Source organism: Netta rufina, assembly GCF_964035555.1.
Source record: "Netta rufina genome assembly, chromosome: W".
Lineage (NCBI taxonomy): Eukaryota > Metazoa > Chordata > Aves > Anseriformes > Anatidae > Netta > Netta rufina.
In genome coordinates this window covers 7213338-7238538 of record NC_140139.1, presented here as the reverse complement: position 1 = coordinate 7238538, position 25201 = coordinate 7213338, and the positions used below count along the sequence as shown (strand labels likewise).

At 46.4% G+C, this 25201-nt stretch overlaps 1 protein-coding gene across 3 annotated transcripts in view; it reads right to left on the bottom strand.

Moving 5' to 3' along the window:
• The window catches only part of SETBP1 (SET binding protein 1), a 401006-nt gene extending 377220 nt beyond the window's left edge, over positions 1–23786 (bottom strand). For 2 of the 3 annotated variants that reach the window (XM_084304398.1, XM_084304400.1), the window contains exons 1-2: positions 23113–23314; positions 7849–8509 (exon numbers count right to left, since the gene is read on the bottom strand). In XM_084304398.1, coding sequence (XP_084160524.1) covers positions 7849–8340 — 492 coding nt within the window. In that variant the 5' untranslated portion in view covers positions 8341–8509; positions 23113–23314. Of the gene's footprint in view, positions 1–7848; positions 8510–23112; positions 23315–23684 lie in introns of those variants that run through there. The other variant, XM_084304399.1, reaches the window with a different exon arrangement.
• Positions 23787–25201: the final 1415 nt, after the last annotated feature.

Sequence of the window (25201 nt, the reverse complement as noted above, 5' to 3'; positions counted from 1 at the left end):
TTAGCCTGTAGGCCCTGGTGCTTTCAAAACACAACCAGCTTGCACTGACTTGGCCAGGCATTTACAAGGCTGCTGGGAGCAGCACCCATCCAGTCCTGCAGTTCAGCATGGAGGAAGCATGGGACCTCCAGCTGCCCTTCTTTGGTTCTTGTTCCTTCCCCATTAAAGCCCTGCAGCATCTCCTCAGTCCCCAAACTAGCAGAGGGGATATTTTTGTCATGGTTTGAAGAAAGAGGCACAGCACGAGGGAACAAGGAAATGTCACAGAGGGCCAGCAAAACTCTCCTGTGGGAGGGACTGCTACAAAACAAAACTGGTCCTTGACAGAGACAGCCTCCACAAGCCATGGTCATGTGGCAGCTATTCAAATACAGCAACTCCTTCTCATTTGGCACTCTGTGTTAAGCAGTAAAAGTCGCTCAGATTTCCCCAACCCATCCCTTTGCTGCCAGATGCATGCTTCTTAAATACTTGGCTACATGCAAAAAAGTCACAATTCTTTGGGAGCAGACAGACAATGAAGGATAGGGATTGGCTGGCTCAGGCAGAACACCAAGTTGGAAGAAAAGTTCTGCTCTATTACTGTCACAAGATATGAATAACATGATGTGAGGCAGACACTGCTTCAACAGGCTTTGGAAAAGGACTGGTGAGAGCTGGGATCCAGCACTCCCCACACTTCACAGTGAGGGCTGAACTATCTTCATGTGGGACTAGCCTCCCCTATTTGACTACATGAAGGCCCAAGAAGACTCAGTTCCTAGTCCAGGCATCTCAGGAATCTTCAAGGACCAAGATGAACCTGAGTGGTTCTCAGCTCACAGTGAAATAAGCCTCCTAAGCTCTGAAGTTTCTGCAAAGAAATTCATTCCTACTTTCTTTTGGGGAAGGAGCCCGGGGTGGTTGTGGTGGGAGGGCACCAAATCACAGCTGTTTCATTTGTGCCTTCAACAGCATGGTAGAAAGAAGCTGGTCAAAAAGAAACCTGGGATCAAGAGCTGAGTTTGTCTAACTCTGCACCCCAATGCTTGTATAGAAAAATTAAAACCACCAGGTGCCTCATGCCTGTTAGAGCAGCTCTGAAGTGGTCTCTCCCCTGCTCAAAAGGCAGTTTTCCCTAAACACAACTCACAGAAGACTTCCCCACTGTACTGGCATTTCTGGGTCTCTTCTACTAGCCCATGACCAGGGCAGAGGCTGAGATCCACACCCCTACTCCTTACCTCCCACTGCTGCTGTGCACCTCAGAGACCTGCCACCAGCATCATTTAGAGCAGCCTCAAGGTTTCCCTACACAAGGGTGGGAACCAACCCAGCACAGGAATACAAAGGGGCTACAGGGGCTTCATCCCTTGGAAAACAAAGAAGAAAAGCCATAAAATCAAATCCTAGCACTTCAAGCAGATGCACAAGCATCTCCATGCTAAGCCCTTTGCAGTGCAGGGAGCAAGTACTTACACCAACTCCCCAAGCCACGTTCAGTTTGCAATAGGAAGAGCTGACTCACACAGGGATGCCCTTAGCAAAGGGAAAATAACCATGCACTTTGAGCAACTGGATGATCATGTACCCAAGTCACCGGGGAGAGGAGTACAGCGCAGGGGTCATCTGGCAAGAGATGCGGATGCACACAAGAACCTGTAAGGAAAGTGCAACGTGCAGTCAGCAATGCAAAGAAGGGGAAGGAAGCAGGGGTGGAAGTGGTCATGATCTTGTGGAAGAAGGAAAGGTACAAAGGGAGAAAAAAAACACCACATGAGAGTCCTCAAGGAGGGGGAACTGGAGAAGAAAGTTGCCCGTGTGAGGCTAAGCAGAGGAAAGGAAGAGGATGAATGGAATTTCAAGGGAAAAGGTGCTAGAACTGCTTCCCATGGAGAAAATGCATATACCTGCAGGCACGCAACTAGGGGGATTGCCAGAAAAACCAAGGACAGAGCTTCTTCTAACTGCCCACAAGGAAGCTTTACTTCCAACTTACTTACTGCCACTTGTTTCTCAGCAATGAAATGCGTTCACCCATCCCAAGCTCTCAAAAAATAAAAAGTTCAATAACAAATGAGTTAACATCCCCTGAAGCAGGACATTGCACGTATGATGGAAACTCCAAAGAGTTTCTTTATTAGGTTATGTTTAAAGAAAGGAGTGGGGTATGAGGGTGGGAAATTAAGTGTTTGCAGACGCAGAAAACTAGACAGGGCAAATGGGGGGGGGGGGGGGGGGGGGGGGGAGGATAAAAACAAAACCTGGGAACCACTACTCATCTGGGGCTTGTTAAACACTACATGACAAGCAGGGAATGCTGATGGATTGCTTCTTTGCATTCGGTGCCACGGTTTCAGTGCCATTCCAAACTGACAGCATATTTGCCCTTAACCAAAGGAAGAGACACTTCTAGGGATGTCAAGGGCTCTGGGCTTGATCAACCCTGCTGCAGGCAGGAAGAAAGCAGCAGCAAGAGCAATGCCTGCAGGGCTCACAGCAGGCAGGCAGGTTACCCTTTGGGCTCTTGGCTTCCTCCTCACCAGAAGGGAAAAGCCTTTTGCCAGTCTAGAAGCAGCCATGGTTCAGCCCACTCCATCCCCAGGTGCAGAACAGTTAAAATCAGAGCAAACACTTGCAAACACCTCCACACTTTGCAATTGCTGCACAAACAGTGGCACGGACAGCCCAAGCTGCAATTCACCCACCAAGCAGCCCTGGAAGAGGGGCAGGAAGCTACCTTAGCTCTTAACCTCAAGAGGGGGAAGCTGATGTGAAACTTAGCAAAGCCACAAAGGAAAAACCAAGAGTTCCTGGGTTGCAGCCAAGCATTGAGAACAGCAGAGGCTTTCAGCACTGGAGCTCTCCCATCCTGCTCAGGGCCAGGGCAACTACACCCAGCCCCATCCTCTCCTCAAGCACCTCCCCTCCCGTACACCAACATAACATCCCCAGGGCAATTGCTCACACAGAAAAGCAACATAAGTGTTATATATGGAGTAGTAATTCGTGTCAAGAAAATGGTTGATATTAATAAAGAAGGGGGAGATTTGGGAATGTGGCCATGGGGGTTGGAAAGCCCCATGGTTGAGATAACATTAGACTCTTAACGACCAGGCCATCAGGAATATAAAAGAGTTTAGAGGGAACAAAGAAGGGTGATTCAGGAGACTCCATGCAGTCTCCGGTTTCTTGTTCTCCAGATGGTTCTCTTGTTCTCCAGCCCTTAAGGCATAGATGTTTCTGGGTGTTTGCTGTTGTTGTTACATTCAAAGTTGTCTGACAATGAAAAGTTGTTTTGAAAAGAACTGCTGTGGAGAGAAGGGTATAAGAGGGGAGCCTGCCCTCAAGATAAAGAAAAAGGCAACACGATGAAGTTACATCAATAAAGAAGCAGGAAAAAGAAGTGAAGAGGAACAGGCTGGCAGAATGGAGACCAGGACGGGAACAGGCATTTTGATTGCCTCATGAAGATGGGTTCGGCCAAACTCAGCAAACTGCTCAGAGAAGCTCGTACAGAAAGTCGCTGGAAACAGGCGCACTGGAGCTGCAGAGAAGCTCGAGCTGAGAGAAGCGGACCCGTGCACACAACTGCCTCTCGCTGGTAAGCAGTTGCGCATTATGGGGAATCATACCTCCTTAGAAACAAAGACTGTCCTGGTAACATTACAGCTTATTCTCCTTGTTGGACAGTTTATGAGCCTCAAATATGGGACCAAACTGAGGTCAAGGTGTGTGACTCTGCAACTAAAAACGACAAGGTTGCAGTGGAATTGCTCGGCACCTGGCGAGCAGTCTCTGAGGCCTTAAAGAGCCATGTGGGAGCCACAATCACAAATGTGTGGCTTGCCAGATAGTGAGGGAGCTGCGGGCTCCTTTACTGATCCGACTGCTACGCCATAGCCATCGGCCTCTCTGCTGCTACAGCCATCAAACGCTTTTGCTGTTACGCCCCCTGGTGACCTGGACGTGCCTTTTGACCCAGGCCTATTGGCCTTGAAAAGTAGATGGATATGCTTTTCTTCAATCTAGGAAGGACGGGATACATAAGGCCTGAAGACCGAGTTGCTTGACAACTTAAAGCGAGACATATTGTTCAAAAGGAATGGAAAATGGAGACCTGTTTGTAATCAAGAAAAGGAATGGAAAATGGAGACTGTTAAGTCATGGAACTTAAAGGATTGTTTGTTACCTTTCCTGATTTTATGTATGTATAGGCATACTTGTGTTTAGTATGTAAAGCAATGTTCTGTATATTTAGAATGTTTGATGTTCCTTTGTGCACGTTGGTGGAGCATAGACTCCCCGCACACCCAGCACTGTTTGCTTGCCTTTTATACCTTTTAGAAATATTTGTTTTATAAATATTACAAAATTCAGATTGAGTTGAGACCTCATTTATAACAATAAGTATATTAAAAGATGTAAACATACATTAAATAGCGTAGCAGCTGGAATCAAAGGAGGGGAAGAAAAATCTGGCCCTACCACATGAGCAGCACACCTCTGCAGAGCCCCCTTCTAGTCACCACCACACCCCATACCACAGTTTTGGAAATCAGGCTCTGGACCCTATTGCCTAATTAGCAGAACAGCGCAAAGCTTTGGAACAGGCTTATCTTCTTCCTCCTTAAGTGGCCACTGAATAAGTACTATATCCCCGATTCACAGCCCCTTTTTATATTGCTGACATTACCAGTCCTTTGCATACCCACACACTGTTACTTAAATTGCTTCCATGTTTTCATTACTTTCCCTCTGTGCTGTGTGTATTTCAAGAATGCTGAAGCAGTGTTTCAAAGCACTGGGGACTACTGGAGATGTGGCTGAAATTATGCAATCTTAAATGATTTTTCAAGTCCTAGTAAAGTTTGCTCCTCCTTACAGAGGAGGATAGTTTCACTGTAGGACAAGCCATACCGAAGACACAAGCATGGTCGTTGGAGAGCTGAGTGTAATCCAAGCTGCATCCCATCCATAAGCAAGAAGGTAAACTCAAATAATGACACTGTGCCCATGTACAAGGGAAATATATACATAGGGCCAAACTCTCATGACAAAAATCCAGAGGACAGTGAAACAATGGCAGCTGCATATCTGCCCCACCAGTTTAAGTGTATTTGTCCCCTGCTGCTGCAAAGTAGGTTTTTGTTTTTTTTTTGACTTTTTTTTTTTTGTTTTTTTTTTGACTTTTTTTTCCCCCCTGGAGTTTGTGTTGATTAAAGCAACAGGCAAACAGCCTAACTCTGTAGCAGCACGTGACTGCAAGATCAAAACTACCAGAATCATTTAAATGTGGCAATTACACTGTAACCACTACTGCAGCTTTCAGCATTTCTGCAAGTATCTGCAGAAGCTACCTGTATGCTCCTCTCTCAGGAAAGCCCACAGATGGGCATTTCGAGTTGCAACTTCCTCTGAACTCTATCTTCACAAAAAAATCTCTGTAACTGCCACGAGACACACAGCAGCCATTAGAGCAGTCACGCTGCCAGTGCTTAAGCCCTTCTCCAACCAATTTCCAGCTTGCCTTCCACCACCCCCTTGATGCGAGATGCTGATCCTATAACCCAAGCGCTAAGAGCCAACTGCATTGCAAAATCCTGTCTGACTACAGGGGTGCAGGATGCTCACCACCCCAGGGATGCTGGGTACAGGTCTCTAGGCATCAAACTCCTCAAGATCACAGCTCCGTGGTCCTCCAAATCCCTGCTGGGGACTCCTCTCTGCCACGCTGCCTCCAGCCTGCCCAGCTCCAGCTCAGCAGCTGCTGTGCAGCAGCCGTTGGGTGTTATGCTAATCAATTCACTGGTGCAGTGGGCCTCTCCCCATCTGCTCAGAGAATCCACCTGCTGTGTTTTCTCTATTTTTATTTTTGAAATGGTCAGATTAGGCCAGTGCTACCCCAAGCGCTCCCAGCCTGAGAGCATAGCACGAGCCAGCTTGGACCTCACAACACAAGCACAGGCTGGATGCAACCACACATATGGACTGTGATCTGCCTCTTTCCAACTCCTCATCTTTCAGCAATTAAAGTCTCACCCTAGACATCACCACACTACCCCCCCCCCCCCGTTTCATTACAGCTAGCTTTATTTATTTAACCTTTTTGAATAGCCACATCAAAGAATGAACATGCCTTCCCCAGCCATCTAACTGAGGAATAAACAGAAATGAAAGGTCTGATTTCTAAGCACCCATATTCTTCACAGTCCACGCACCCATGTGCGGTATGCAGTGGTTAGCAAGTCTTTTTTCTCCCTGCTTGGCCATAGAGGGATTGCTTGCAACACCTTTGCTGTCTCTGAGCTGAGTCTCACACAACCACTGTTTCTCTTGAGACTGCTGCAAGTACTCAGGGAATATAAGGAAATAGAAATAAGACACTGCTCAGTGCTAAGAATGCAGCCCATCCTTCTCAATAGGTGGGAAAAATCTATTCCCAGTGTATTACTGGACCAAAACTCCACTGTGCTATTTTTGGTGTGCAAGGAGTATGCCATTTACCAGGGTTCTAAGAAAAATTCCCCTTGATTTCTCCCCCACACAAGTTCAGCTTCCAATGCAAGTACCCTCAGTAACATTAACCTCCCTGGGCTCTGCCTCACATCAGTGGGAAATGTTGCTGCTTCAGAAACCGATTTAGAGTTGTCAACAGACTTTTGGTAAAGGTCAACCTGTGAAGGACACTGCCTCCTGAGAGGGCCACTGGCAAGTAGCCTCCTCCAGGTTTAAAGTAGCCCTTTGAGCATCCATCATGGGTATGAGGTACAGGAGAAGCAGGGACCTTCTGTACACAGCAAGGGATCAAAGTTACATTGAACAGTCATCCCCTGAGCTCCAGATTGGTGCAAGCCTATATCACAGATCCATTTCTCCAGGTTTTAGAGATATTTGAGTTATTTGAGTCTTTCATCAGACATAGACTTTGTGATGAGTTCAGACAGGAGTCCACACGTTGCTTAAGAGGCGGAAGTGAAGTATTTGTATTGTGATAAATCCTCAACCTGACCAAGGCTCCTTTGTCTGATTCCTAGGACAAAAAGAACTCCTACACCCAAAATAACATGAGTAGTCACAAGGTTTCATCCCCCCACCCACCCTCAGTGCTGCCTCAGAATTCAATTTCTTTTAAAAATGTAAGTATAGGGCACATTACTGAAAATTAAACCAACAAGAAAACAGAAAGGGTTCTCCTGAAATCAGCTCATATAAATAAAATCTTTTCTTTATACCCTGTTCCTCTTCTTGACTGAATCATACACACACACCAAAAAGAAGAAAAATATAATTTTGACCCTAGCTTAAGCTACCAAAGAATTCTCTCCAGAAGGATATTTCAAGAAAACGATAAGCATCTGGAAGAATAAGACTTATAATAGAAGTATTTTCTGAAGCATATCCATAGTGTTGCTAGCACAATGCCATAATCAATAATAATGGAGCCATTTGCTTGGTATACAGGAATGAATTCAATTGTTCTCTATGCACATACCTGTATTTTAAAAATGTAATTGAAAGCTTTAACTGCCAAAAGGCTCAAGCATTAGTGCTCAGACACAAAGCAGTTTAGAAGTGGGCTCCTTCATTTATCATTCATGTAAAGATGAATCTTAAATCTCAATTACGCACAAAAAGAGAAGAGGCTCAGCTGAACTTCTGATCCCTTTCGAACTGGTGCACCTGAAGGACAGCTCAAGATCACCTTTGAAGCTCTCACAGCACCACAGGACAATACCAGCATGGTTTTGTCTCCTCTGTAGCCAAACAGGGTCTCATAAACTGCCTGAAGGTTGTGTCTCAGACACAAAGCACCCTCTCCCTCTGCCACTTGGTTCAAGGGGAAATACAGGAAAGCATAGTACTTACCTTCTTTTTGGAGCATGCTCTGTCCTCCTCCTTAGCTGCTTTGCTATTTTTCCCAGCTCTGGAAAGCTTCTGCTCCCCAGATTGCTTGATGGTGATTTTGATCTCAGGAGGGCAAATATAGTTCTCCAAGTTCTTTGGAGGCTTTTTAGCTCTCTTGGTGGTTTGGATCTTTAGTTTTAAACTCCCCTCTGTGAAGGTAGCTTCCTTGATAGAAAACTCTTGCTCTTCCAGCCCATCTCCTGGCACCCATTTCTCACTGTCTGCATTAGAAGTGGAATCCACATCTCTCCCATAACCCAGCTCATCCTCTTCTTCGGGCTCCATCCGCTTTCTGCTCACCAGGATCCCTTTCCCTGAGCCCGCCATGGGCAGCATCATCTCTCCTGTGCAGCCAGAGGCAGGTGGAGGCTTTGCAGAGGCGACAGTGGCCAGCAAAAAATCCACCTCACCTCCCCTTTGCCGGGAGCTGCCCAAAGTCTCCCTGGGCTCCATAGCAGTACCGCAACACACTGGAGTTTTATCAGAGGGAAGGAGAGCACAGGAAGGGAAGGGGAGAGAAAGGGCAGGTAGGATCCCAGGGAACGAATTGCAGCTGTCCGCCAAGTTCAATGTCCCAGTCACCTAGAGGCTGCAAGGAGCTCAGAAGAAATCAGATCTGCCACTGTCAAAAGAAAGGAGAAGAAAAAAGGAAGTTAACACATGCATATATATTGAATGCAGGTGTGGAAATGACTGAAACACAGAATGGCTGGGCTTCCCATGCAACTTTTCAAGGGTATTCCCTGATGCAAAGCGGGAACCAGCATTTCTGAGGGCTGGGTCTAGTACCCTAGAGCAGCCAAGCTGATTAACATAAGGATAACATAACGCAACATAACATAAGGATATCTCAGAGAGAAATTTGCCGCTATTTTACTACCCTGGAACAGCTCCCTGGTGGGTCAGAAGAAAATCCCTTCTAACATAGGGAAAAGAAAACAAGAAGGCACTGCCAGGAGTCAATGCTGGGGACACAGACCTACTCTCACAGCAGCAGCTCCCTACACTAGATAAGCTCTGCTACACTGCCAAACCCTACCCCTTGACCAACCGCAGGCAAGATCTGAGAACAACCAGGGATTTTCCAGGCCATTTTTAGTAGCAATAAATTGTAAAGGAAAAATAAAAAACTTGCTACCTATCACCAAATCATAACACGTGCTTAAGATACACATCTGGCAATAGGGAAGAGGCTCATTTCCCAGAGCTGCTGTCACTCTGGCCTCAATTAAGGTGATCTTGAAGAACTAACAGAGCTACAGTCTCTCACATGCCTGTCCTGACTCACCCTGTGGTCAGCAAGTCTCTCACTTTTACTACCAATGAAAGGATGATAATGCCTACCTTGTTCAGACTCATTGTAGGGTGGGTTAGTTAATGCCCTTACACAGTTCTGAACTTAAGTGTTTACCATGTGGTACTCGCTAATTACTAACACAATTAGTACATTAAAGCCACCCAATTGCAAGGAGCTGCTCCACCTAATTGACTGACCTCGCACCTTGCCTCTCCTTTGTGCCTATGGAGGTGACAGCAGTCAGGGTTACCTTCCTCTTCCAACCGGTCCAATCAAAAAAAAGGCCATCCTATTTATCTGCCAGTTCACATTGCTAATCTCCTTGGAGATGGACACAACGTACACATGCTCCTGTGCTGCAACACAAACACAAGGTGGTAAAAGCTCAGCTGTGCAGCATTCCAGGGAGTTACTGCTCTGGTATGCACAAACGTACAATGAATACTCTGTGCTGACCTCTGCCCACAGGCTTTTAACCTCTCTCGATGCTGGTGAAAAAGAGCAGGCTTCTCACAGGAAGCATCTGCCTCAGCAGGATGCGGCCACCACACCCTCAGCCACCAAGGGTGTAGAGAAAAGACCACAGTAAAAGAACAAAACCTCTTTGTAAAGAACAAAACCTCTTGGGACCTTATGTCAAATGGGACATGAGATAAAGCTCCTGACTCTGTACCCAAAACACCCTTCCCAGCTCAGTGTTTTATGGAGGCCTCACCCAAAGCCAGGCTCCTGCCCCAAGGGGTCTCAGCACCTCAGGGTTAGTAGAAACCAGCAACATCTGAATAAAGGCACCACATTATACCAGCATCAGATAAGTTCACACTAAAACCAGCTTTAAAATATTAGCCTCCTGTCATGCCAAGAGCCAGCAAATGATGATATCACCAGACCAACAGGTAGCAACAAAGAACCCTGCATTCAAACACTACACTGAATTAACTGGGTGATTTATTTTATTTATTTATTTATTTTTTTAAGGTATCTCCTTATTCTCCTTCAGGGTTAATAGTTAAATGACTCAGGTGCAGGAACACTATACTCATCTTTCTTGTTTGGGCAGGCTACAAGCACTTTGACTAATCAGGAAACCTCACTTCAGGCTCCTGAACGAGTAACCTCCTGGGCAAAGTCCCAACCTTCCCTTTCCTCAGCTTGGGGCACACTGCAGCTCTGCAAGAGGAGCTGTTCAGCCCCGTGCTTTCAACTGCAGTGGCAATAGCTTTTTTCTAGCATCTCCCCCAAAAGATATAGGGGTCTGAGCTTCAAAACTAGGGAAAAAAACAATCCCCAAACTGCCCCTGCTGAAGTCACTGGGAAAACCTCAGGTTCTGATTCAGCTGCAGTTTCCTGGGCTTCTCCCTCTTCCTCATGTCCTGTATCTCCCCAGCTCTGGGCTGGCCTGCAAGCACAAGCAGTGAAGGGGAGGCAACAAACACTTGTCCTCCAGCAGCATTTCCACTTTAGCTGGCAAAGTGCAGACCTGGAAACAAGAATGCTGTTTGTTTGTTGTTGTTGTTGTTGTTGTTTTTTTTTTTTTTCCCAAGCTTCCTAGCTTTATTTTAAACAGCTAAGAGAGGCTTTTAAATGCCTACCCAAACTGCCCTCTCCCAGGCTCACAAGCATCAATTCCTGTTCAACAAGCAACTGCAGAGGTACTTTACCAGCCAAATTAAGCTCTCAGAGGAAAGCGTTACTGCTAGCAGGTTTCCTGCAGTCAAGTTAAATTTGAGGAGGATAATTCACAGGTGAATGATAACAAATTTCACAGAAGTTGGGATTAGCTCTTAATTAGGGAGAAATTCACACTTCCTCTGATAAGTACTGAGAAATAATCAAATACCTGTATGCTCAGCCTAGCTGCTCATAAGTCTCTTATCAAACATGCTCCTAGAGGTAAAGGCCTGAAGGAGAAGACCTCCCTTAAGATCATACTAGATGCCTGCCATTAAGGGCTCAAAATACACTCCCTTCTCCTGCCTTAGGCAACTGCTCACACTTGTATTAGGATATCAGGGCTGTTAAGTGATTAAACTGAAAATTTGCTAAGGATAAAAACAAAAAGTGAGAGCCTACTGCCTTGCTGGAGGGGGGGAGAGGAAGGAAGGGAGGAAGGAATCCACCATGTTTGGGATTATCCATGAAATGAAAGCAGGCATAATACTTGTCACAGCTTTTGCCCTGTGCCCAGTAACAATCGTGTTTGTAATAAGCAAACAGAAGTGCAGAGGCACCACTGCTTAGGTAAACACAAGCAAGCCAGGTTCAGCTGCCCAGCCTTTGTGCTGCTGCTCTGGCTGATTTGCTCAAACACATGAGCACCAGAAGAGAGCTCAAAGCAATTTTAAAAGATGTTACCCAAATCCCAGAGTACACTAATCTTAGGCATGACTGTAGCTACAGATTGCTTTTGTTTTAGCTATAGAGTCCAAAATGCCTTGCGAAGAAAATGAAAAAAAAATAAAAAATCTATTGAACAGGTTCCGTTCAAACAAGGGGAAACTGAGGCACAAGTCTGAGCATCATACCAAAAGTGAAGTGGAGCCCCATATCTGTCATGTTGTCTTGGGGTCTCATATTCTGTCATGCAAAATACAGTTGCAAAATCCCTAATCTAATATCAGAAATCCTGGAAGCCTCTTTATGCACCATCTTTTTAAAACCATTCACCACAAAAAGCACTGGAGACTATACAGCAATATTTAATTATGACATATCACCTTTCACTCCAAAGACTCCTGGGTTGCTTCCTCGATTTTAAATGCCACTGCTGAAACACAGCTGCCTCTGGGGCAGAGGTCAGCGGACAACCTACATTACATCCGAGGGAAAGTTTTGGTCAGAAACCTGCTTTTATGAGAAGTATTAGTGAAACTTTAGAATCCATCATGGGAGATTAAAAAGAAAAAAAAAAAAAAGCCTGACATGCAGCAAGCTGTGCTGAACTCAGTTAACCTGCATTAGTAATACAAAAAGAGCCCCCAACCTAGTTCATCATTATTGCTTTGCAAAAAAAATCTATGAATTTCAAGCACAGTGCTGTGACCACACAGCTTATGGTACAGGGTCTGTGCACTGCCAGATTACTCAGCAGCACAAATTTGATGCAGACCAGGCACAGGAGCATGATCACACTTTTATCGAATGGACCAGAGTGCACAAGATGGAGGTCAAGGTTCCTTTGTGCAAATTTAAAAGCAGACCCAGAGGATGGGGACAACTTGTGAGTCATAAAGCCAGCATGGTGCAGGCAGGTGACACAGTCTGATGTAGTACAAAGCCTGCTGGGATGAAATTAAGCCACCACTATTTATTTATCAGATTTGAACCAGGCAAATGAGTTTATACAGGATCATTATCATGCACCAGCAGCATGTTTAATCTGCTGCTCAGAGCCTTGGGGCTAGATTCATCGCATCTTTGAACCTCAGCCTTAGTTACTTCCTGCGCCCCTGATACTCTGCAAGAGCAACCCAGCTTTGGCAGGGAGCTGGAAAAATGACTGTGGCAGCTATTTTCCATCCACACTGTAGATCCCACAGAAAACACCCTCTCTCTTGCACCTGCCTCATGTCAGTCTGTACAGAAACAAGGCAGAAAGACTTCCCCTTCAAGAAGAAAAAAAAAATCTTTTATCAAAAAATTGGAGATGGTCTGGTGATGTTCAAATCCCAACCAAGCACAGCCCTGAGCATCCTGTCCTAGGTGACCCTGCGCTGAGCAACACAGTAGACTGGACAATCTCCAAAGGTCTTTCCAACCTCAGCCATTCTGTGCTTCCATGATATATTTTTTGCCCTTCATCTCCAACACTGGGTAAATTGGACTCATTACTGCATAACAATTTTAAATACACTGCTAAAACTCCCATCTATATGATAAGCTATCCATCTATGGATACAGACATGCATAAAATGTATGTGGATATACACCAGATACTGTACGAGATTCTCAACTCATAGGGATAATTGTGTTCAGAATGACCATATGTGAAGGCCTATAATCCACAGATTATCTACAAAGCCAACTAACTAACTAGGGCATATGATTCATTAATGGGGCGAGTTGATGCAGAGGGGGTTACACAGAAGAAAGGTGACTGCTCTCCATGTAGTCCCCTGCTCTCCATGGCATCCGCTGCTTTTGTTCCAGTCCTTCCACCTCTGCCTCTGATTTCTCGTTGGTTATGTGAGGATTATTTCTGAAAGGGTGCAAGCTATCTCAGGCGTGATCTATCCACATGAAAATAAGGTGCAAAGATTAATGACAGCTACCAGAACAACAGCAGAAATATAATCTTCACTCATTTCCTTTGGATTGCCCTGAGTCTAAATGCTACCAGCCCTCTGCACCTCCACCAGCATGACCAAGTAAAACTGACTGATGGTTCTGTCTCAGTGTGTCCAAACCCAGCAAAGGGAGCCAGGAAAAGCCACACTGGAGGGGAAAAGACAAGATAATCTGAAGATTTCTCACAACCAGATGAGGCTGCAAGCATCTCTCCCCAAGATAAAGAGAGAGAAATAAATGAGAGCCCAAGCATATCCATAATTAAGGAGGCATGTAAGTGTGCACATTACACATGTGTGTATCTGTCTTCTCAACATAGAGACATTAAGAGTAGATTATGGAATCATTTGACTCCATAACTAGGTTTGAGAGTCCATAATTAGATCAGATAGTCACCTTTCTATGTAAGTAACTATCGTGCCGCACTGAAGGGAGGGCCAACTGAATGATTAAACAACTGACACAGCCATAAATCATTAGGCCCATAAAAGCAATACTGCCCAAGGTACAGCTGTGGCAACAGCCAGCATAGCAAAGCACCCATCTGTGGTAGGAGGAGAGATGCCCATCATGTTGCTCAAGGACTTTTACGAGCTCCTGCCTAAGAACCGTGCCAAGGTTTTATAAATCTACTCACTCACAACCTGGAGCTACATCTGGGTGTGAGGGAAGGGAGTGTGGTCATCAGACCTGTAAACACCTCCTGCTGCTCAGTGCTGGTCTCTGAAGGACAAACCTCATCCCACTTGTGCCCTCTGAGGCCAATGCTGCTGCACGACTGCTGTAAAGCTGGGCTCAATTCACTGGATTTATACCTCTGAATCAAGGGATAGTGATGTCAGAGAGCATGTAATTTTTACCCATCACCCTTGTTAAGATTAGGCCTCTGGGACACTAAAAAGCAGAATGAGATGCCAACTGCGCTCCAGCTCATTACAACACAAAGAGCCAAGCCAGGAGATTTGCCTACATGGGGTCAACACCAGGTTGCTGAGCCTCTAGACTACGCATCATCACTCTCAGCATGATGTGTATCCCAAGGTAGCTCCCGAGATTAACCAGCAGAATATCCTGAGCACTCTGCTGGGTGCAGCAGTGTGTGCTGCTACAAGGACAAAGCTTGTTCCATTAACAAGAGCCATAAAACTTGTTGAGAAAAAGTGGCAACATGCACAAGAAGACTTCAAGTGCTATTTCCATTCTACCTAGCTCTTGCCAAGTGCACCATCCTGGAGGCAGTGGAAGCCACTCCAAACTACAAATTGAAAGTTTTATGGGTATTTAGGGAAAGGATATTAGCACAGAGACCAGCCAAAGAAAGCAAAACCCTGTACAATTCCATCATCTGTTACCAAACTTTTCTAGATTGCTTCTGCTCTTGGAAAGCTGCCATCAGACACTTCTAACACCATCGTGGTAGGGCAGTAATCTCTCCTTCTCCCTCTGATCAACCATTTCCCTCTGCTCTCTGAAATGTGTTGAAAATGATTCCTCTACATAAATCATTAACAAAAGCTTTGTTTTTGTTTACTGCCACTATCATGGGACTTCTTTCTCTTCTGTTTTCTCCCCTCCTCCATTATTTCATTTTCGCTTGCACAAGTGCCAAATACACCAGCTTTCCCTCCCTTCAGGAAAAACAAAGAAATAAATAAAATGAAACAACACATCTGATAGGGGATGCACCAGATCTTGGCTCAGCATCCATTCCTCAGAGCGATGGCACAAGGAGGACCAAAAAGGCTTTGGTCCAGGATCTATCCTGTGCCTAGTCTAGAGGCTGTACAAACAACACATCCCATGTTACCCAATTCCGCATGCTTCAGTGAGGCTAGGAATAAGAAAGGTTGGATTTTGTCCATGGACACTTAGCACTGTGGGTTTCTGTGATAAGTAAGAAGTGGTATCTTGCTTGGTGCTGTAAAATGTACCAAGAATCCCCAGCATCAAGAGGGGACTGTGGGAAAACAGAGCACATAAAAGGCATGCAAGAGGAAGAGCAATAATTTGGGGTATTTAGAGGAGGGCACTGAGACTGATTCCTTTCCTTGCAGAACATATCAGTCCTTTGGCTTTGAGGGAGGAGAGGATGTCTGGGACAGGAAAACAAGAAAGTCCCTTAGAGCCTCATGAACTGCAGGAGGCAAACGCAGAGCAGGACACAAGTGGACGTGGCTGGATGTGCACAAGGCAAAGAGCAGCCCACAGTGCCAGGACAGAGGAGTCAAGAGGCATAAACGTTAGACAGAGTGTGCCAGTGGAAGACCTGAGGACAGGAATAAAGGCAAGACAGCCGGCAGCTTCTGTGGGCAAAGGAAAGGAGTAGCCTCTATTGAGGTTGAAGAGGAAACAGTTACAGAAGTGCTGGGAGAAGTTGAGTCAGAGGGGAGATAAGAGTCTGCTGAGTCCCTGCACCCCCCAAAAGCCTCTCCAGCTGAACCACTTCATTGTGCTCTTTGAGAGGTGTTGCACATGTCTGGGTCCGGCTCCGTCCAAGGAGGCAAACAGGCAGGAAGCACTCAAATCCCCATCTGAGCAGGGACAGGACTTTGGGTCATTACTCCCTTGTAACACCACAGACTTCAGGAAGATATTAAGGGTCAAGATGGGGTCAGAATTTGGGGGTCAGCTCAGTTCTGGGTGCCCATTCTTTCCACTTATGACCTACAGGTCCCCGTGCTCCCAGTCCAAGTCCTTTGCTTAGGACTCTCAGGGCCTGAAGGGAGGCATCTGCCACTGCGCTCTTCTGTGGGAGAGGGGTGCCAGGAGACAGATGCAGATTTTCATAGGGTCCCAGTCCCCACCTTGAGCTATGATGCAGCTACTTGTTATTGTAATATTATATTATTTTTTGTTAGAGGTTTTCCTTTAGGCCCTGGAAGGTCTGAGTGAGGCCTTAACAAAATATTCTAGCCTGAAAGCCATGTGCGAAAGTTAGGATATTTTAAGAGCAGATGTGTCTTCAACTCCAATAAAAGGATGGAGGAGCAGGATCAGTGTTTCTGTGACTACCTCAATGACACAAAATTGGAATCTAATGTAAACCAGCACTTATAGCAAGTGACATTTATGGCACTTAGCAGGATTTGTAAGGAAGGTGCCTCACTGTTAAAGCCAACAGACTAAAAGATCTTGATTGACTTTAGGATGTCCACAATGACACTTTTAAATTGTCATAGCTTCAGAAGCCATGACCTTCATTTTTTTTGTTACCCTCAGACACTAAAAGAAGACATGGGCCTTCAACAAGCCCTATGTTTATATCCGTTTATTAGCTCAAAGTGCAGCAGGTTAGACTGTTGCCCTGTTTAAAAGCGTATGGTTAGAATAATTTAAAAGAGAAAAGTGTTTCCCCTTCTTCCCCCACCCTCACTTTTTCTGAATAAATTGGAAAAAAGAAAAAAAAAAAAAGGAACAACTGACAGCTGGAGGGAATTCATTCAACCTTTCAGGAAGAAAATTGCCATCAAGCAAAGAGAAAGTATGACATTTTTCAGCCCATTAGGTGAAAGTTTATGGAAGTTACAAGGATGTGAATATATGGGTTAATATTTTAAACTGTTTTGCAACCTTGGGAATAATGGGCATGTATAATAACACTTTGCCCAGATGCCTGTTATAATACTTTGCATGTATACAATCCTGTTCAAACACTTACTAAACTCCCCTAGTTAAGCTTCACATCTCTGATCCCTTCTGAAAAAGAACTGAAGAATTCAGCAGAGAATTATTTCCCTGTACAAAATACTACTGAATCCACACTATAGAGCTCCATAGGAAGGTTTTAGAGAAAAAGGAAGAAGGAAGAAAAAAACTACAGGAAGGATTTCCTTTTCTAGCAAAATAATAGAATTTCAGAGGTGTTTCCAGTGGAAACCCCATTGCATTCTCCAAAGCCAAAAAATTAGCAAGATTCAAGGAGAGGTGGGTACGGATCACAGCATCACTCCAGAACACACTGAGTCTGGAAACACACAGGGAAGTTAGGCCAGTGTCCAAGTCTTAGAAATCACATCAGTAGGATACTCGGGATACGTGGATTCGTATGGAGGAAATACGTGCTTATAACACCTTGTAGCTTGACCTCTGGTTTGAGTATCATCATTTTCTCCCTTCCAACTTAAAACCAGCTTCCCCATCTGCTAAAATATAAGGAACAGGAACAGAATGATTCATTGTATACATATGTAGCTCTCAGTTTTAAAGGTTAAGGCTAACAAAAATTTCAAAGTAACATAAAACCTCAGGCTTCCGATCTTTAACCCATCTCTAATTTTGAGGTATTCAAGTGAGTCCTGGGTTGCCCCATGCCTGCCTACCACACATTCTTCTGAACAGCTTTCCCAAGCACTATTATAGGAGATACTGTACTAGAGTAGAGGAAACTGCTATCATTCACTGCTGCATTCATACGGTCCTTAACAACTCGGGACAGCAATGGGAACAACATCCCACTACTTTGGAGAAAGTAAGAGGCTGACTAAGGGTCTCCCCAGCCACAGTGTTTAGCCTCAACCCCAATACCCCTCTCCACCAGGCATTTCCATCCCAGTATATGACAGACTGCAGAGCAGAGTATTTGCCCACCCCATGCTCCTGTATTCACCAGGGCAGGTCAGGACCTCCCCGCCACCTTCTGACCTCAGGTTTGTACAGAAATTGGCCACCTCCTGCATGGTTTTTCCACACACTGAGCTTGCTTTCAGAAAAGTACATCAGACTCGTGAACCCTGCACGGGGAAGACAACTCAGGCTCATCCTCATTACTTGCACAAGCCCTTGTTTCCACACAAGACCTCTGTGCTGGATGCACACATACAAGAGCCCCACCACTGTCACTACTATTAAACAAGAGTATCTGGTCTGTGAGCAACACCAGTGACTGAGTACTTCTTTGGTGTCTTCCTGTTTTGTCACCTGTGCTTCAGCCCCATCACTTTCCCCTTCATATCTCAAGTCAACAGGGTCATCGCCACACACTGACAACAGCACATGGGTTCGGAGGACAGGCAACTGGTCAAAGATCATAGAGATACAGAGGTCTGGGACCTTGCAAAGTTCCCCAGCTGGGAAGTAAACTAGGGACAGAAAGATCAAAACCAAACCTGGATCAAGTCCTTTCTGTCTCCAAGATGTCTGAGGTCCAGAGTTTCAATTTGGCCTTTTGTAGAAAGAATTGACTAATCTGAGAACTCTTTGAAATGTTCAATTTCATAAGACAACAAAAGCCTAAATGAAATAATGTCAGAAGATTTCTTTTCATATCCAGCTGCCCCACAGTAAAAGCTCATCACTGTGTTTGGACAATCTGTGCTGCAAAGTAAATCCATCTCCAAAAGGGAAAAATTGCCCCGAACTCTGCTCACTCTCAAGAGCTGATAAACAGAAATCACCACCCCCTACTTCCTTCACACATTTCCCCAGCTCTGAAGGACAAGACGTCAAATTCTCTGACTGCTTTTATTCAGTTTAAGGAATGATGTAGCCTTCCTTTTTCAGCCCCAACTACGTATTCCCCTCACCTTGCTCTCCCTTCCAGTTAAACATGACCGCAGAACCCAGGGGGCTATGGGGGGAGCTGCGCTTGTTCACAGCACCTGATTGCTGAGCAGGTCTGAAGGTGCAATGAACTTTTGAAGCCACATCAAGTGAAGCTTTTACATGGGAGAAGGAGAAAGAAGCCATCTCTAAGGGTTTGAGAACATCTCAAAAGTAACTGTGCTAACTTGCAATGTGATTTCATATCAGAAGGCAAAGCAATCCCAACCTTGAAAGTTTGGAAATGATTTTCAGATCTGACAGTCCCCCCAGGCTAAAACCTGTAGTTGAGGGGTTTTAAAGCCTATCTTTAATCAAGATGACAATTTCCTAAAAGTATGAGTCATTTCATTTCCTCAACAATAATAACAGGAAAGGAAACTTTTTTTTTTTCAAGTTGAAAAGAGAGAAAGTAACAAGAGCAGAACCTATAACAGCAGCAAAACCAGTCCCAGTAGAAACCACAAGCCCTGCAGCAAAACATTGGGAACCTTCTCTGCTGAAGTTGTCCCACAGATTCCCGCCTTTCTTGCTAGGCTTTGGACTAGCTCTAAACCTTGGATCACTGATGTCCTAAAATCGCCTGGATTTCCCAGCAACAAGTCAGCTGAGGCTAGGTTTTGCAATGGGTTTCATCTGACTACCCATTTTCTTCTCCATGCACAACCTAGCAGCACTTCTCCCCTTGTCAAACGCATGTTTAATTGCAGCACTTAAATGCTCAAAACCCAGTGTGCTCACATGTTATGGTAGGCAAAAATGTCAGGCTGAACTTTCTAAACGTAGCTTAAATCCATGCATCACAGAGCACATTTTGGCAGGCATTAATGCTTCTTTTCAACATCGTTGCAGACGCACAGATAACAGATACTCCAGAGATAGGTAGTTAAGAGGCAGCAAGAAAGACGCCTGGGCATATGGTTAAACAAATCAGTAATCAATTCACTGGGAGATCTTTCATTTCCAGCACAGCTATCTGTTGGATCCCAGAACTGTTTTTACGTGGTTCATTAGACAACAGTCTTTCTTGCTACTAGTTGGGTCAAGACTCAAAATTGCTGTGTAATTGCAAGTCTCCAAGCACAAGGCAAGAGTTTTTCAATCCTGTTGTCCAAAGAGGAAAGAAAACAGAAGGGAAAGATTACGTGTGAGCAATTAAGCCCTGCTGAGAGGGCAAAAAAACATCACTGAAACTGGGATTAGCCAAATCTTGTAATGGAAAACAAGTCTCCTGTTGGTAATCTGGCATTTACACCTAAGAAACATGTGTGCTGGGGAAAGGAGCTCAAAGGATGGGTTCAAAACAGACCAGAAGAGGAGATTAAGCAGCATCTGAAGCCAAAAAATGATGGTTGGACCTTTTCAAGCATTTAACTTCTTGTGTTAATTAAGCATGTGGCCATAGCAATTATTAAAGAACAGTTCCCAACTTAATCAAAGTACATTATTGGAAATGATACTGAGAAACCTCAGTAGAGAAACCCAGCAAGTATCAAGTCAAGCTAAATAGTTCAGTTACAATTATTATTAATAATAAATCATGGCCACTGTTTCTTTTATTTGCCAACAACTAGCATAGTTTATGGCTCTGCACTAACCTAACACACTATTTTATTGCATTTCAGAAAGTGCATCCTCCTAAAATGATAATGTGTTAATAATCTATGCTGGGCTTTTTGACAGGAACCAAAGAGCTCAAGCAACTTGAAATAATATCAGAAAAAAAAAAAAAAAGTATTTATTCCCCATCCCTAGTTGCAGAGAAAACAGAGGTTTTCTTGGCTTAGTTACTTCTCAATAGATTTCTGGTTTCAATTAGAACTTTGAGTCTGAGAGGTTAAAAAAAAAAAAAAAAAAAGCTAATAAGAGATGGAAGAGAAGTCTCCGTTCACTGTGTTTCTGCTTCCCCCCCTACTTTTACATAACCCTTCCGAGCTAAGAGCAGAGGCTAAAGCACAACTACATTGTTTGGAGGGTTTTTCCCCTTTCGGCTAAAAGGCAAATGGCCAAAACTGAATTTAAAAAAAAAAAAACAAAAACAAAAAAAACTGTGTGTCTCCCTTCACGCAGAAGGCTGGCGTGGGGGTTTGCACCCCGAGGTGTTTTCCCCCTGTGTTTCTGCAGGTTTGGGGCAATGCTCCCCAGTCGTCCCGGCCTGAGGCAGGCGGGTCGGGGGCTGCTGCCGCTTGGGGCCATGGCCCCCAACACTCCTTTTCCCACAGAGAGCCGCTGTCGCTGCCGAGGGGTGGCGATACGCTCCCTGGCAGTAGAGGGCTGGCAGCTCAGCGCTTCGCACACCTGACAGACAGACATTTCAGGCAGAGCCCCAACACCTCGGCCCCAGCAGCAGCCCGGGGTGGGGGCACCCCGTTGTTGTTTCACACCCCCCGGCATCGCCCCAGGGACCCAGAGGGGCCGGGGGACCCTGTCACCTCCAGCCCCGGGGCCGCTGCCGGTGGTGAGGTGCCCTTGGAACATCAGGCCCGAGATTATCAGCAGCGTTTATTGGAAGCGGAAACGAATCGGAAATCCTTCTCTCAGCGGCCTTTGTAGGGACAGGAATACGCACAGGCAGTGGCAAGCTGCGCCAAATACAGTGTGGCGGATGGTGCTAGGGTACTGCACGGACACACACACTCACCGAATCCCACACTCACCCGCACACTGCACCCTGTGAGCAGGGCAGGAGGCAGCCACTGCTTCATGTCAGAGACCTGATTTCCCCATGTCCGTGGTGCGGGGGGACTGTGAGAGGGTAAGTGTGGGTGTCTGTGAGTGTGCGAGAGATTGTGTGTATGTGAGGGAGTGTGTGAGAGAGCGTGTGTGCATTTGTGTGCATGTGGGTGTGAGTGCATGTGTACATGCAGTTGTGCATGTATGTGCATGCATGCGTGTACACAAGTGTACATGCATGACTGTGTGGTGTGTGCAAATATATGTGTGAGTGCATGTGATCATGTGTACATGTATAAGTGTGTCTCTCTGTGTGCATGTGCACATGAATGTGCATGCATATGTGTGTGTGAAAGAGTGTCAGTGTGCGTGTGTCTATGTGGGCAGGGAGCCTTGCACCAGGGCTGGGGCTGACAACAGCTGACCTCAGCTACAGCCTGGGTTGTGCCCCTCCCCCCCCCCCGGCTCACACACATACAAACATACACACAGACAGACATACTCACTTACACTCACACAGACACACACACTCTCCCACACACACAAACACTCACACACTCCCCCCACACACTCATGCACACACACACAATCAATCACTCATGCACACACATACACTCTCATACAAACTCACACAAATACTTGCAAACATATACACACTACTTTCCCCCCCTGAGCTCACTGGGGGCGTTGCGCAGGGACTAATTACCCCCCAATTAACAACACACCTCACTCTGACAACGAGCGGGGGATCCCACACCTCTAAATACCCCCCAGCCCCGCTCCTGTCCAATGCCAGAGGGGTAGAGGAGCCGAGCCCCGGGGGGGGGGGGGTGCACGCCCACCCTCATGCCCACCTGCTCACACTCACGGATCCCAAAAAGGTTACAGAGTTGCTCTGTAGCTCCACTTAACCTGCAATTTACGAAGCCGGGGCGACTCTCCCCCCTGCTTTTCCCACACAGAGCTGCCACCTCCCCGCGACCCCTCTGGGGGAACACATACAGGCTAGCGAATTTGGGGGGGGAGGGGAGGTAAAAGGGGGCGACACATTATGCAAACTCCTAAAAAAATTGCAACCCCTTCCCAGCAGCACGCTCGTAACCCTCCCCGCCCCCCCCCCCCCCAAAAAAAAAAAAAAAAAAAAAGCGCCCATGCAACCCCCGGCAGCTACAAAGCATGGGAAGGGGTCGAGGGAAGAGGGCTCGCAGGTGTCGCAGGGCAGAGAACATCCACCCCCCCCCCCCCCCCAATAAAGCCCTTTCCGCGCCATTGCGAAGTCACAACACGAAAATAAAAGGAGACGACATTAACGGAAAGGAAAGGAAAAAGGATGAGACCCTCCCGCAATCCGGATCAGCAAGACAGACCTTTCCTCGATGCCTCCCGGTTTTTGTCGTTTTTTTTTGTTTGTTTTGTTTTGTTTTACTAACCCATATCCCCCCAAAAAACGGCAGCGGGGGCTTCTTAGCAGCTTCCTCTTCTTCTTCTTTCTTCCTCCTCCCTCGGCTTTTCCCCTTCTTGTCTCTTCTCTTTTAGATCCCGGTTTCGAGCCCTCGCTACAGCCCCCAAAGGTGCTTTTGCTTGTGTTGCGGCAAACCCATGGCGGTGTTCATCTGTCAGATTAGGGGAGCGCACGGCCGCGCAGCACGCGCAGAGGGAGGAGGGCAGGGGGAGGAGGGAAAGCACCCGGGGAGAGGGAGATGGTCGGACAGACAGCTGGAGAACTCGCTAGATAAATGATAGATAGATAAACAGAGTGAGAGAGAGCGGGGGGGGGGAAGAATGGCGTCTCGGAAGCCGGAATCCTAGAGTAAATCAAATTAACACGCAACACTCAGAGAACAATCCCGGCTAAATTTGGCAGGATCCAAAATAAAATGGAAAGGAAAAAGGGGGTGAGAAGGAGGATGGGGGGGGGAAGAAAGGAGGAGGAAGGGAAGGAGGCAAAAAAGGGAAAAAAAAAAAAAAAGGGAGAGCAAAAATAAAAAAAAAAATAATGTACCGGATAAAATCCTGGATTTGAAATCGATGGAGCTTGTCTCTGTCTCTCTCGCTTCTCGCTTTTCCTTTTCTTTTCCTTCTTTGTTTTTGATTTTGGTTTTGAATGGGGGCTTTTTTTTTTTTTTTTGCTGCCTGTTCGTTGTTGCCGGTTGTTTTGGGGCCTCTTGCAGGGGGGCGCGGGGAGGGGAAGCGTTTTCGTTTTTGTTTTTTTTTTCCCGGCGAGGAGTTGAAGAAAAAAAAAAAAAGGAGAAAAAGACTTTTTTTTTTTTTTTTTTTTTTTTTTTTGTCGGCGAGGAAGCTGTTCCCTTTATTCCTGCTCTCTTTTCCAGAACGGGCCCGGGTGCTGGTGCCGGAGGGCCGCCCCGCCCCGCACTGCCCCGCGCCGGGCCGGGGGAGGGCAAAGAGGAGGCGGGGGGATCCCCTCCAGCACCCCGAGTCTTTAATGGGCGCGCACCCGTTTCCACCTCCCGTCTCGGCAAGGGGGTGTTTTGGGGGCCGTTTTTTACTCCCCGCTGATTTATTTTTTTTTCCTCTGTCTTGTATTTTGTCTTTGGGTCTGGGTTTCCCCCTCCCTCCCTCTTCCTCTCTGAGGGGGGCAGTGATTTGTTTAAGCAGATCTGGGGGCTTCTGGCTTCGGCTCTCTTTCCCCGGTTTCTGTCGCTCCCGGAGTCCTGCAGCACTGCCGGGGGGAGGGGGGGGGAATAAATGGCACACAAGCACACACACGCTCACACTCGGTGTGGCTGCAATGCTCAGCCCTGGGTTAATGTACTCAACAGTGCCACTACTTGACACAACAGCAGCACTGATGGGGGGCAGGGGAGAAAAGGCAGAGAAGGTGAGTGACTGGGCTCAGAGCTACTCAGCCCACCCCGAAGTCTCCCCTCCCACTACCCCCTGCACATACCCTTGTGACACCGCAGCCCTTGCGGGCTCTTGCCCTGGGCAGGGGATTCTTAGGGTCCACTGACCACTGCTCAGACCTGACATGGTACTGGAGAGGGCAAGCAAAGACCTCGACAGCTTTGTGAAGGTGAGGATGAAACCTCCCCCTGTATTAATCAGTAGTAGTGCCCAAACCGTGCCCTGGGCCAGGGGATGCGAAGGCAGGAGACATGCAAAATCCAAACCCTTGGGTTTTTGCTTTCCCAGCCTTTCTCTTCCAGCAGTCTGGATGCCACTGCGGTTTGGGCTGCCAGCTTGGTAAACTGTTACTCACAGGTGTAAATTGTTGGCTTGCCTGACTAATCATGAGGATAACAAGGAGGAACCTCCAGAAAAGGAAGGGTTGTGGGATGGAGCTGTGCAAGTGTACTTACAGGTGGAGATGACGTTGGGAGGACCCTGCATGGGTCCCTCTGCACATTTGATCCCTGGCAGCGATGGTGCTGCTGCCTCCCGCTGCCATCCCAGCCCCAGAGAGTTTCAGGAGGCTCAAAGCACACAGAGTTTCTCCCCTTTGCTCTGGTACAAATGGTAACCACAGGCCGTCATCCGAGTGACCTGAATTCAGGGCCA